General features: G+C 41.4%; 1 protein-coding gene across 1 annotated transcript; it reads left to right on the forward strand.

The window, feature by feature from the left end:
- Window positions 1–6,080: 6,080 nt before the first annotated feature.
- dclre1b (DNA cross-link repair 1B) lies at window positions 6,081–11,796 on the forward strand. The gene is made up of 4 exons (XM_077613215.1): window positions 6,081–6,661; window positions 6,887–7,052; window positions 7,321–7,503; window positions 7,635–11,796. The coding sequence occupies exons 1-4, from the start codon at window positions 6,467–6,469 to the stop codon at window positions 8,762–8,764; spliced, it is 1,674 nt and encodes a 557-aa protein (XP_077469341.1). The 5' UTR covers window positions 6,081–6,466; the 3' UTR covers window positions 8,765–11,796.
- Window positions 11,797–12,394: the final 598 nt, after the last annotated feature.

A 12,394-nucleotide genomic window follows, 5' to 3' on the forward strand; every position in this document is an offset into this window, starting at 1 on the left:
GCTCTGTGTCAGATTTTCAATGGCCGCCCTAGGTTTTCATAACGAAATTTTACACTGCTGGCAATATGAATGTGATATTTAAAGAAATTGTTGTATATGTCTGGAGTGGCTGCTTAGCTCCCTGCTAAAGTTTAAAATAAAGAAACAAATCAATATTGTATTTGCTGATTACGGTATCTCAACATGATCTTGTAGCTGAGCCCTTCTCAATTTTTCATTTTTTTTACAGCTTGGCTCATTTACATGAACACCCATTTTTCCCCCTCAAATTGGCAACTACACTAAGAAGAATTGCGTTTCAAAACAATACAGAAGTACTGTTACGTCCCAAAAAAGGTAAGATTAACACATTCATTATTATTGAGAATCAGTGGGTCCCTCAAAAAACGCACGAAAAATCCTAGCAATTATTATTATCTTCTGGTAACATTTTCAACACAGCTGTCAATGTCTGGAGTGTTGAGCTTCAACAGATGATTTGAATTTTAATAAATGAGATTGCTTTAACTGTTAACAGAAAAAACTGAACTGTGGTTGGGTTTTTTTCCAGCAAAGTCCTGTTTAAACACAATGAAATATATATAATGTGCTGCTTTTTTTCTTCACGCTCTGGTCTTGTTGTGGTGAAATGCTCCTCGGGAAAGAATGAACATGCGGTGACATCTTTTGCCCCCACCAACTAACACTGCCGTGGGCAACCAGTCCTCCCTTGACCTTTGCATTTACCGTAGAATGACTCCATGCTTTCATGGACCTTTAGATATTGGATACTACTTTATCCTTCTTCTCTCCTATCGTAATTTCAACATGCGAAATAACTGTTATAAAGGTGTTACGTGATATCCCCTTATTAATTTGACAATTATTGTTAAATTTTAACAAAGAGTCAGAAGTGCCCACCTGGCACTGAAGCAAGACCACAGACAGCCTCAACGTTACTTTAAAGTTTAAACCATTAAACCAGCCGTGACTAAACTAGAGGTCGCAGGCCGACACCATCCCTTGCCCAGTTTTTAACAGCCCACAACAGATGATGAAAGCATCATTAAATATGGCCTGCGCAAGAAGCTTAAATTCAGCCTGCATTCCTCATCTTTAACACTAGATGAAACTATTCGCAAACTAGTCACTTAAACAGTGCCTCTCTTGTACCCTCAGCGTGACCGGACGTTTCGTCGAAAGACGTTTGGTCCCCGGACGTTTGGTCCCCGGACGTTTGGTCGACCGGACGTTTGGTCGACCGGACGTTTGGTCGAACGGACGTTTGGTCGAACGGACGTTTGGTAGAACGGACGTTTGGTAGAACGGACGCTTGGTAGAACGGGCATTTGGTAGAACGGGCGTTTGGTAGAATGGACGTTTGGTAGAACGGACGTTTGGTCGCCGGGTTCGCTCGCTGTCAAATCATGACCGAGAGTTTACTGTTGATATTTTGATATTAGATATTTAGATATTAAACTCTCTCTCTCTCATGATTATAATTTTGAGAGCTGATTTCAACAGTAACAACCCGGCGACCAAACGTCCGTTCTACCAAACGTCCGTTATACCAAACGTCCGGTCTACCAAACGTCCGGTCGACCAAACGTCCGGTCGACCAAACGTCCGGGGACCAAACGTCTTTCGACGAAATGTCCGAGTACCGTAGTTCAGGGGTCGAATCTGACAGCATATTGAACAATTGTAGAAAACTGTAGAATTTAATTATATTATTTTGCATGACTAAATTCTCTTTGTTCTCCAAAGTTTGTCTCAGTCGTGTAAATATAAGTGTATATATATTGGAATATCCTCAAATAGTTTGATTATTTTGTTACTTGTAGCTCTTAACTCATGTACAGTTGTAGACAGCAAATCAATTTCAATTTGGAAAGCTGGCATTGAGTCATCATCCCATTGATGTTGATAAATGTCCAATCCGTTTTGACAAATTGATATTGAAAATACATTTTAAAAACTCGTTAGTTGGACATCATATTTCAGGTGGAAAGATTTTAAGTTGGTCCTTGCGTGTTCTGAATTTTCTGAAAGCAGCCCTCAGGGAGAAAAGTTTAGACACTTGCATTATCCCATAAAACCATGAAACACTGCAGAATATCATACCTAATTCATCTAATAAATCCAGACTGCACACTGTACCTTTTTGTTTTAAAGCCAAAAAAGGCACAAAGAAAGATGAAATAGAGTGGGAAATGATAACAGAAGGGTTGAGGGAAGCAGAATCCTGGAGAAAAAAGCGCAAGACACGTCTTTCATGTCAGCCCAAATGGAGCTGCATGAAGAGGCATCAATCGCTTTCCACTGCACGGCGGGAATCCACATTTGAGTTAATGACATACGGTCTCAAAAAGTTGGTTAGTCAAAATGATAATGATTAAGAAAAATTATTCTGAGTCTGCCTGTATTTCCTCACCCATCACTCATTTAAAATGGCTTCAAGCTATCTCGTCATAAACAGAGATGAGATGTCAACAGGAAACAATTTATACTCATATATTGTTATGAGACTCAATCTCTCGACACTCCCTACCCTCCTCTATTTGCAAATGATGAGCGTGTTCTCATTCTATCTGTTGTCTAAGTGAGTAGCACAGCCTTTATATTCCTTATTTCATAATTCATGGCCTTATTTTTTGGCTTTATCAAGATTGGAATTCCATCAAAGTGAAGCTAGGTCTGCTGGGTTTAAATTGCATTTCCTTCTAAAATCTAGTTTACATTGATACTGTGCTCTTTTGGAAAAAGTAAGGATTATCTTTATTGGAGAAATATCATAGACACAATACACATACACACACACATTTTGAAAGAGGGGTGTGTAGACTTTTTATGTCCACTATGCACCAGAATTCCCCTAAATAACTGAAGGATTTATTGACTCTAGAGAGGACTTCAACCTGCAGAGGTTGAGTGAATGCATGTCCTCAAGTTGCCTGTAATAGCACCAAACCATATTTGGCCATCACACCCTCCTTACCCCACAAGTGCATGACACTAACTCACTTGGAAGTTGCTCACAGCAAATGAACCGTCTCGCCTAATTGAGCATCAGCACCTCAAACTAGAATCATCCGAACAGAGCAATATTTCAGAGAATGCGGAATTCGGTAAAGGAAGGCCAGTAGTGTTAGATAAGGACGTCTTCCCTCGCCTCTGCTCTAAATACTGCCTTTTCCTCCACTGTTCCATACATGCATAATGTACATCATTTGTCATGCACATGGAAATAGTGAAATACGTATATAGTGACCCTGTGGAACATGCTCACTAGGGCCTTTCTGATCAATTATGCATCACGCATTTTATTACAGTTTAGTGTACGAAGTGCCGCAGCCGCCGTCCACTCAGCTCACTCGTCAAAGGTTAAAGCATGACTGTAATCAATTCAAACTTAACGCCAATAATTTTGCGGTCCGTTTAAATTAGGTTTGGTCAGCAGAAAGCTGCGGAAGGGAAGAAGGGAATGACATTGCAACGACGGGAGACGTAATGAGAAATGTGTCTTCCACCAGCATGTTCTACCCAGCAATGGACCCTTTACCTCCCGAAGGACCTCTTCGGCTTCTTATACAAAGCTATAAATATCTGTGTGAGGAGTGTGTAAACACCTGCAAGACATTATGCCTGCTGAGAAATATAAATGCCCAAGCATGCCAATGCAATGCGTCGGATGAATGGCTTTAATACATATAATCTGCTCATCATTTTTCAAAGCTCGATGTACAGCGACACAGGAGGAAGATAATTCAAAGAAACTAATTGAAAGGAAATCCGGATAAAATGGCCTTAAAAAGAATACTCTTTTTTTTTTTTACTTTTTTTATTTCCGACTTGAATCCATTTTTAACTTCACTAATTGAATAGACAGACATCAGATTTGTCATTAATAACGAACAACCCAATCAAACTGTTAAACACTTCTAAAGTAGCACTTTTCTTACACCAACTTGTTCATGCGAGCATTGCATGTCAGATTCAAACTACATAAAAGAAATAAAAAATAAAAATTTGACTAATAATAGTCGCTGGACTTGTCATTGCTTTAAAGAAGAACGTTGGGTGAAATGGCCCAGAAGAAACGTGGTTGGGAACAGTGTTGACAAGAGCCATCTTCTTTGCTGTCACTGCGGCTGCTTGACGACACTTGGGCTTCTTTTACTCTGCATGCAAATGCAAGCCCAAGGAAGCTGACCCCTTCATGCTTCTATCCATACAAGCATCAACACACTAATCAGCATGTGCTCAGAGTTCTCACCATGGGCTGGATCAATAGTTCAGAATCATTATTATACAGTGCAGTGAATCCCTATGCTCCAAGATATACAGCAACACACCTGGATAAAAGAAAGTAATGGTGTCAGCAAAGTATGTACCACGCCTCTGCATATAGTCAGCTAAGATAGCCTCCAGCATACTTGTGAATATAAGCGATATGGATGTGAATAAAGAGTAATGTTTTTAAAGAATCCTAATTTTCTGTGTTGGGCATGCTTCTTTTCCAAAAATGTTTCCCTCTGAGAAAAGTCAACTGCATTCATTCATATTGTTTTTTTTTTCTTTTGCTAGGGGAGTGAAATGAAGCAGGACCAATTGAATAATAAAGTGCAGCTATTTACGTTTCATTACTCGGCCAACTACCCTCCTTCATCTCAATTTCTTTGCCCATATGCAGTGTGCGCGACAAGTCTATAGAGTGTTTGACTGTACTAGTTCTCAGCAAGGATGAGATATGAGCGGTAACAAGCTTCCACCAACCCCCCTTCTCCCCTCTCGCTCTCTCCCATCCTCCTCCTCTCATATGTGCAGTGTTGAGTCAAATAATTAGCTATAAAACAGACAGTGATGCATGGGCTTCAGGGGCTGGAGCAAAGGGCACTCGATCCAGTAAAAGAGACACTAGCAGGTGTAATCCTGATAAAGTGAGTATACTATAGTACTGTGGAAGTAGTAGCTATAAAGGGAATCCTGGGGAGCTGGACCACTGTAGAGTGCTGTCACCATAGTAACGCCCCCATTTGGTTGTAACCGCTCCCTAATCGAAATTACAGATATACTATGCCACCTTCACTCCCCGTTTTTTACAGATATTGAAAAAGACGCTGAGCACGAGAGGGATTCATCTGCACATTGGTCAAATAAAACGGCATCACAACGCATCTCCATGCTGTACATGTGTTAAGGCATTTGATATATTATGATGCATGTGCTTAAGCTTGCAAAGGAAAATAGTAGTAAATCAGCAAGAACAATCATCACTTTAACCCCTCGTAGGGCACTCATTTAACTAATTGAGAGGCATTGACAGCCAGACTTCCATTCCATTTTGAGAGAGGCAAACAGTGCATGATTGATACCAGACTTCCCAGTCAAAATGGGTTTGATATCATGCACCAATAATACTGAAACATGATCACAGCCACTCTGTTAAGTGAGTTAGCCTTCTTATAAGGTGAGTGACTAATTTTGGTAATTATAAAAGAGTATTTATAAGTAAAAAAAAAAAATATATATATATATATATATATATATATATATATATATATATATATATATATATACATATATACATATATACATATATACACACACACACACACGCACACACTGACACAATGAGAACATGCTCCAGGGTTTAGTTATATTTTTAATTATTTAAAATAGTCGCTTGCCCTCTTAGGAAAAGGCACGAAGAAAATGGACCCAAGATAATTAAATAATACAAAGAAAGCAGAGAGGCTGTCATTCTGTTGTTTAAAAATACTTCAAATACATTTTTTAAAACACCCAGATGACCTGCAACTGGCCTACATATATTTGCTTCTCGCATGTCGCCCTCGTGTGGACAAGCATATCACTGCATTTGAATGTGATGCTCTTTTCATTATATTAGTCAGTTTTCTTTTTGCAGTAATAAAGCGACTGTATGTTCTTTGGCCACAAAAGAGGCCACTACACTTCTCTGTGATGTTCTTTGATTGTTCAAAATGAAAGCGGTGCAAATCGAGGACAGACAATGACGAAAGCAAGACGCGACTGTGTCATTTAACGTTTAGTAAAGTGAGTGGAAACATTTGTCAGTTTACATGTGGTGTCGTAAGCATTAGTCATTTTAGTTGTTTATTCCACATACAAAGTGGAATATAAAAGTGTTAGATGCATTTAAATCGCCTCAAGGTTGGCAACAATATAGCTACGTAACCAATATGCGACGGAATTCCGGACTGGAGTGGGCGTGTCGTACGTAGTGTGTGGTTAAATTGAAAACAAGTTGCGCGGGCTGAAGCGTGGCGATCTATATACTGTGATGTTTTGGAGGAATCAAACTCGATTACCTTGCCCCCTACGGCTTTAGCAGAACATATTTTTCTGAAGGCTACAAAACGCCGCCGTGGCGCTCAAAGCGTTTTAGCAAAGCAAGTTTCAGACGAGGCAACAAACGACAGCTACTTGGTTCGGTTTTTTTAAGATGTCCAATGGCAAGATCATCCCCAAGACTCCACTGGCTGTGGACTTCTGGCATGTTCGTAGATGTCCAGAGAGCAGACTCTTTTTCCTGACGCATATGCACAGCGACCATACGGTCGGCCTGACTTCGACATGGGCGGATAGACCCATTTATTGCTCTCCTCTGACAGCATCTCTACTCAAAAAGAAATTGCAGGTAAGGAAACTTTCTTGTGGGGGCCCCGGTGGGGCGATTGGTTAGCGCGTCGGCCTCAAAGCTCTGGGGTCCTGGGTTCAAATCCAGCTCTCGTCCACCTGTGTGGAGTGTGCATGTTCTCCTCGGACCTGCGTGGGTTTCCTCTGAGTACTCCGGTTTCCTCCCACCTTCAAAAAAACACGCATCATATTGTAATTATTATTATTTTAAAACCTCTTTGTGTAGGTTAAAGAAAAATGGATCCATCCGTTGGAAGTGGGGGATTCATACGTCCTGCCCCTGGATGACATTGGCAAAGAAAACCTGACCGTCACCTTGTTTGACGCAAACCACTGTCCAGGCGCTGTCATGTTCCTTTTCCAAGGCTACTTTGGCACCGTACTTTACACTGGTGAGTGTATTGTGCTGATTTGGAAACCGATCTTTGTCACTGATCTGATTGTCATCTTCTGAAATGAAGTGATTAGACCAATCCCTTCATTTCAGAAGATCGGAATCAGTGAACTGCAGAAATATGGTGCAGAAATTGAAAGTGTGTGTGTGTGTGTGAGAGAGAGAATTACTACAGCCATATTTTAATATTGGTTCAGCTTCAGAACAGACTGGAATTGAAACATTCTCTAGTACATCTTTAATTACTGGCTGCTTTAAAATGCTAGGTGACTTCAGATATTCCCCGTCTCTGCTGTGTGAAATCTGCCTGGCAACCAAAGCGAATATCGATGTCCTGTACTTGGATAACACCAATTGTGACCCCAACCGCAGCATCCCACCAAGAGAGGACGCCACCAAACAAATCAAGGACATCATCCATGAACACCCAGACCATAATGTTGTCCTAGGTAACTCAGTCCATGGCATTTTTTAATGTAACTACACCCCCAAAGAACACCTTCTTCATTTAGATGTTGCTAATGTTGGTTAATGATGCAATATTATCTTGTGGTAATATTATAACTGCATGACCTTACAGGTCTCTACGGCCTTGGCAAAGAGTCTCTCCTGGTACAGCTGGCCATGGACTTTCAAACTTGGATCGAGGTAAGCGTGGACAGAATGGAGATCCTCAGATTGCTCGAGTTACCTGACGTGTTTACCACGGAACCAGGCGCCGGTCGTGTCCGCGTTGTCGAGCAAAGAGAAATTACCTTTGCAGCTCTTTGTCAGTGGAACAGCGAACAACCCACGTTAGCCATCTTTCCCACCAGCAGACCCATTAAAATCTTTCATCCCAAACTGCACGTGGTGCCCTATTCGGACCACTCGTCCTATCAGGGTCTTGTAGACTTTGTTTCTGGACTCAAGCCTTCCTCCTTGATGCCCATTGTTGGCAATGGCATTCCAGAAAGCCTATCGAAATTGATACCTTTCAAACTGCACCAAGTCCTTGTGCCTCAGTCAGTGCAACAGTACATGAGGCGGCAACCAGAAAACTGGCAAAAATCCCCAGCCAACCTACTGTGCCAAAATTCCAGACCACTCGTGCCCAGAGGAGTGATTTTTGACTCTCCAGGGAGCTCAACCAAGAACCACAAGATCTCTTTTAATCAAGATTCCTCATCTGAGGAGGAGAATATGGAAACGGACAGTGTTGATTGCGTTCTGGCCAATTCCAGAGAGATTCTCACCCCGAGGAAAAATTGCCAGCGAGACTCTTTGGACATAAGTAGGTTCAACTTTGCGTGCACCGTCCCGGAGGAAATGTTGACGGAGTACTCCGTGCCGTTTAGTCAACTGAGCCAGAGCAATTTTGCTCCGCTGGAGATCCTGAAGTTCAGCGGCGCATCCCTAATGCCGAGCCGGCTTACCAATAAGAAGGCAATGATAAGCTCATCCAACATGATTTCCGCTTGTTCAATGTCTGATGACATTGATTTCAGCGTGTCTGACAGCGACTCTCTAATCCTCTGCAGTTTGAACAGTGATTCCCCTGCTTTGTCGGATTCATTGCGGTTTTCCGAGGCTGAATTAAAACAGGTGGAAAATGACGTATTTAATGAGCTGGTTTTCCCAGAGGAAGAGTTAAAGCCGTACTGTCTCCTAAATGAGGATGCCCTTCGCCTAATTCGCCTTTGTCCTGTACGCAAGGGACACTTGCGATGAGTGTGTTACGATCATTTGGATTGAAATACCACCAAACAAAAATTTTAGAGCCATTGCATATAGACAAGTTTAAAATTGTTTGTACCTCAACTGAAATGGAAAATAATGCAATCGTCATTTATGTCACATGGCACTGACTAAACTAATCAATACTATTGGACTGAAAATTGTCTGCTCAACATCAAGATTTTTTTTTGTAAGGGGGCAGCATTATGTACACGACAGATAAAAAAATACTTTCTCAAATGGTGTTCTCAATATTTACAGATACTTTTTGAGGAGTTTGATATCATTAGGGAATTCTTTTACTCCCAACGAGACATTTGGCATGTTTTGAGCGGAATTTACGAACTTGTTTTTTGTGAATATCTCAACTTTATCCAGTTAGCACACACATTACCTTTTCATGCTTTTTGTCTCTCAATGACTTGAAAATGTGAAAAATCCACAGCCATTACTGAAATAACTTGTATATTGACAGCCCACAATGCTTGTACTGTGGCGTTTAAGTATCTTGGGCTCTTGTTCACGAGTGATGGGAAAAATGGAGCGGGAGTTCGACGGGTGCATCTGTGCGGCATCTGCAGTGATGCGGACACTGCATCGGTCCGTCGCGGTGAAAAAGAAGCTGAGCCAAAACGCGAAGCTCCTGTTTCCACAAACATGCATAGTGGGCTGATTGAACACTCTAAATTGCCCCTAGCTATGAATGGTTGTCAGTCACATCCTGCCCTGCGATTGGCTGGCCACCAACTTAGGGTGTCGCCCGCCTCGTGCCCAAAGTCAGCTGGGAGAGGCTACAGCACCCCCCGCGTCACTTGTGAGGGTAAGCGGTTCAGAAAATGAAATTAGCAAGTCAAGCAAAAAAGGGTTGAATTGTGCATTGTGGCTGTGCTGCCGTTGGGTAGCGGTATTGTGCAAGTAATGCAAAGCAACACGGTACTCAGCTTTTTACTGAAATTGAACACAAAATAACTTTAATATTCTGCCATGTGCTGGTTGAAAAAAATATACAGCCGGTACCATATTTTAGAAGTGTATTTTACATTTCAACAAAATGTCCATTAGGATACAATTTTACTTCAGAAAGAATCATGCTTTTGGTTTTTACATTAATTTGAGTTTAAAGTTCAAGAGAATTTTTAAAGAAATCATTTTATAGTGTAAGTAGTGGTTTTAATGATTGTTTTGAAAGGTTCCAGTTGGTACAGCTCATACCAACAACGTTATCATCAAAAGAGAACAGCTGTTCTAAAAATGTACATTTGCCACTCAAAGCAATAACAAACGGATAAGGAAGGCAGCGGAAGGAAATTATAGGTAATTGCACTAAAAGCTGATAAACACATCGTGCCCTTTTGTACTTTGCTTTGCAAAATATACGGCAGGTACCCAAATATTGAGCATTTTCGTCCTGAGCTATCTTCTGTGCAGCATTTATTTGGGTCAGCTAGACCCATAACATTACAGGAGGACTTTGAGTGCTATCAGCACCAGGGACAGCTCCCGGTGGACTCCCTGAACTATGAAGTGATTCATCTCTCGCTCACATTAGATGTTGAGCCTTGAGAATAAATCAGATGGCTGTGCAGGAAAGTCCGCAACCTTGTGCACTTCACTCAGTCGAGCAAGAGTTTAAACCGGAGGCGATACCAAAAAGCGGCAGATTGCTTTTTTAAGTCAAAGCTCTGAGAAAGTGCATCACTTCTCCTTTCATTTCCAACTGAGCTGGTGACAGGGTCGACAGCCGTGTGGGCGATGAGCACCAGCTGAGGGCTCGCTACGGCTGATAGTAGAGGTCTTGTCTTTTGGCGTCGACATTAGAAGAAAATCCACTTGCCGCACCTTGCCGTACCCACACGGCAGCGTTGGCTCTTATCGGGTGCTCAGCTGGGTTTGCTCGCCATTCACTATGTCTTGTGGAGAATAAATGATTGAATTGAAGAAGGGAACATTTTCAGATGAAGCCAGAGTACTTGAGCAATAAAAAAGTATCTGAACTTAGGTGGAACCTTTTGCCACAAAAGGGCAAAAATACATTTCTAAACCAATTCAGTCCGTTTAAGTACAGTACAGGTAATTTAGGCATTAAATCCGGTGTAAGAAGTATTTTATATAATTGCATTTTAATCGTATCGTTTGACCACACAGTTTCTGATATCCATTATTAAATCAATATATAAAGCATTGTGGTGATGTTTGAAGAATACACAAATGAAGTATCTGCCTGTTTTGATTAGCACTTGAAAATAAAAAGTGTTAACCATTTAGTATATGAACCAGGACAATGACTTTGAGTATAGTGTGAGGTCAAAATATGTTCTTTGCCCAAATGACTTGCCGATGTTTTCTCTGCCTCGTACAACTAGTGCACCCCACCTATAATGAAAGACATCATGGTCGTCTCACGGCAGTTATAACACAATTTCAGAAAGAGTAAGGAACAAGGTGTACTTTACCTTTGCACCAAATCAACACTGTTAATTATCAACCACCAGACATTGAATTCACACAGTAAAACTGGGGTGTAACTTTTGAATCTGCATACTTCAACTCTTAAATCAGAAACAAAGAATTGATGACCCGCCAATCGCAGGGCCCATTTAGACAAGCAACCGTTCACGCTTACACTCACACCTATACAGACAATTTTGAGTAGTCAATCAGCCTCCCATGCAAACTGAAATGCCTGGAGAAAACCCACGCAGGGTGGTGAACATGCAAGCTCTACACGGGAAGGTCCGAACCTGGGATTGAACACTCGATCTCAGAACAGTGAGGCGGGTGTGCTAACCAGTCAGTCATCGTGCCACCCAACATTAAAACAATGACAGCGGACAAAGAAAAAAAAGTAGACTTTTTTTTTTTTTTTCCTTTTTCCAATTTAGTGTATTAGCTGTGATTTCATGGAAACCGTGAATCTCTGGGTGACCTTAAAACTTTTAAGTGTTGTTGTGAAAAAAATGCAAATGTGCCATCGTAGTGTCTAAAAAAAGGTATGCAAAAAGATACCATTAATCATTCTTTCTTTGTTGCCGTAATGGATTGCAGCTCTTTTGGCTTAAACTCCAGCTGCCAGGAGATGACACACACTTGAGAGCTTCCCTTCAGGGGTGCCCACCTTCCCCTGCTCTGTCTCACTGTACTCTTCATGCTCCCCTTCACAGCCTATCTGACCACTTCTAATCATGTTTATTCCAGCCTCTGAGCGTAAGCAACCTCCTCCCTACGCTCTTCCTCACTTTCAATGTACTCCCCCACCAGTAGTCAATGGCGTTCTCTTACCCACTGGATTCCTTTGTATGCATCTTTTTTTTTTAAATCCCAATTTCTTATTTAGCGTACCCCCCAACATAGGTGTGACTATGAATACGTAATCTGAGGTACCAATCCGTCGGTTGCCTATAACCTGATTTTGTCCCGTGACCATTGTTGTACTTGCTCAAATTCCTCTTTGATTTCACTTTAAATTGTACATAGATGTGAATATAACTAGTTGTTTTTTTGTGCCTTGTGATCCAATGAGAACCAGTCCATTCTGAGTCTTCATTTTGATGGACGTTGAAGGCGATTTTCTTTAATACTGGCTGGCTAATCAGGGCGGTGTCTGCTTCTCGGTCAAAGTCAAAA

Source organism: Stigmatopora argus, chromosome 1, assembly GCF_051989625.1.
Source record: "Stigmatopora argus isolate UIUO_Sarg chromosome 1, RoL_Sarg_1.0, whole genome shotgun sequence".
Taxonomy (NCBI): Eukaryota; Metazoa; Chordata; class Actinopteri; order Syngnathiformes; family Syngnathidae; genus Stigmatopora; species Stigmatopora argus.

Bases quoted from the DNA above. Each gene is read 5' to 3' on its own strand.
- dclre1b (XM_077613215.1), top strand. From the start codon at position 6,467: ATGTCCAATGGCAAGATCATCCCCAAGACTCCACTGGCTGTGGACTTC. The intron at 7,053-7,320 runs GTGAGTGTATTG...TTAAAATGCTAG, and splicing joins TGGCACCGTACTTTACACTG to GTGACTTCAGATATTCCCCG. The intron at 7,504-7,634 runs GTAACTCAGTCC...ATGACCTTACAG, and splicing joins AGACCATAATGTTGTCCTAG to GTCTCTACGGCCTTGGCAAA.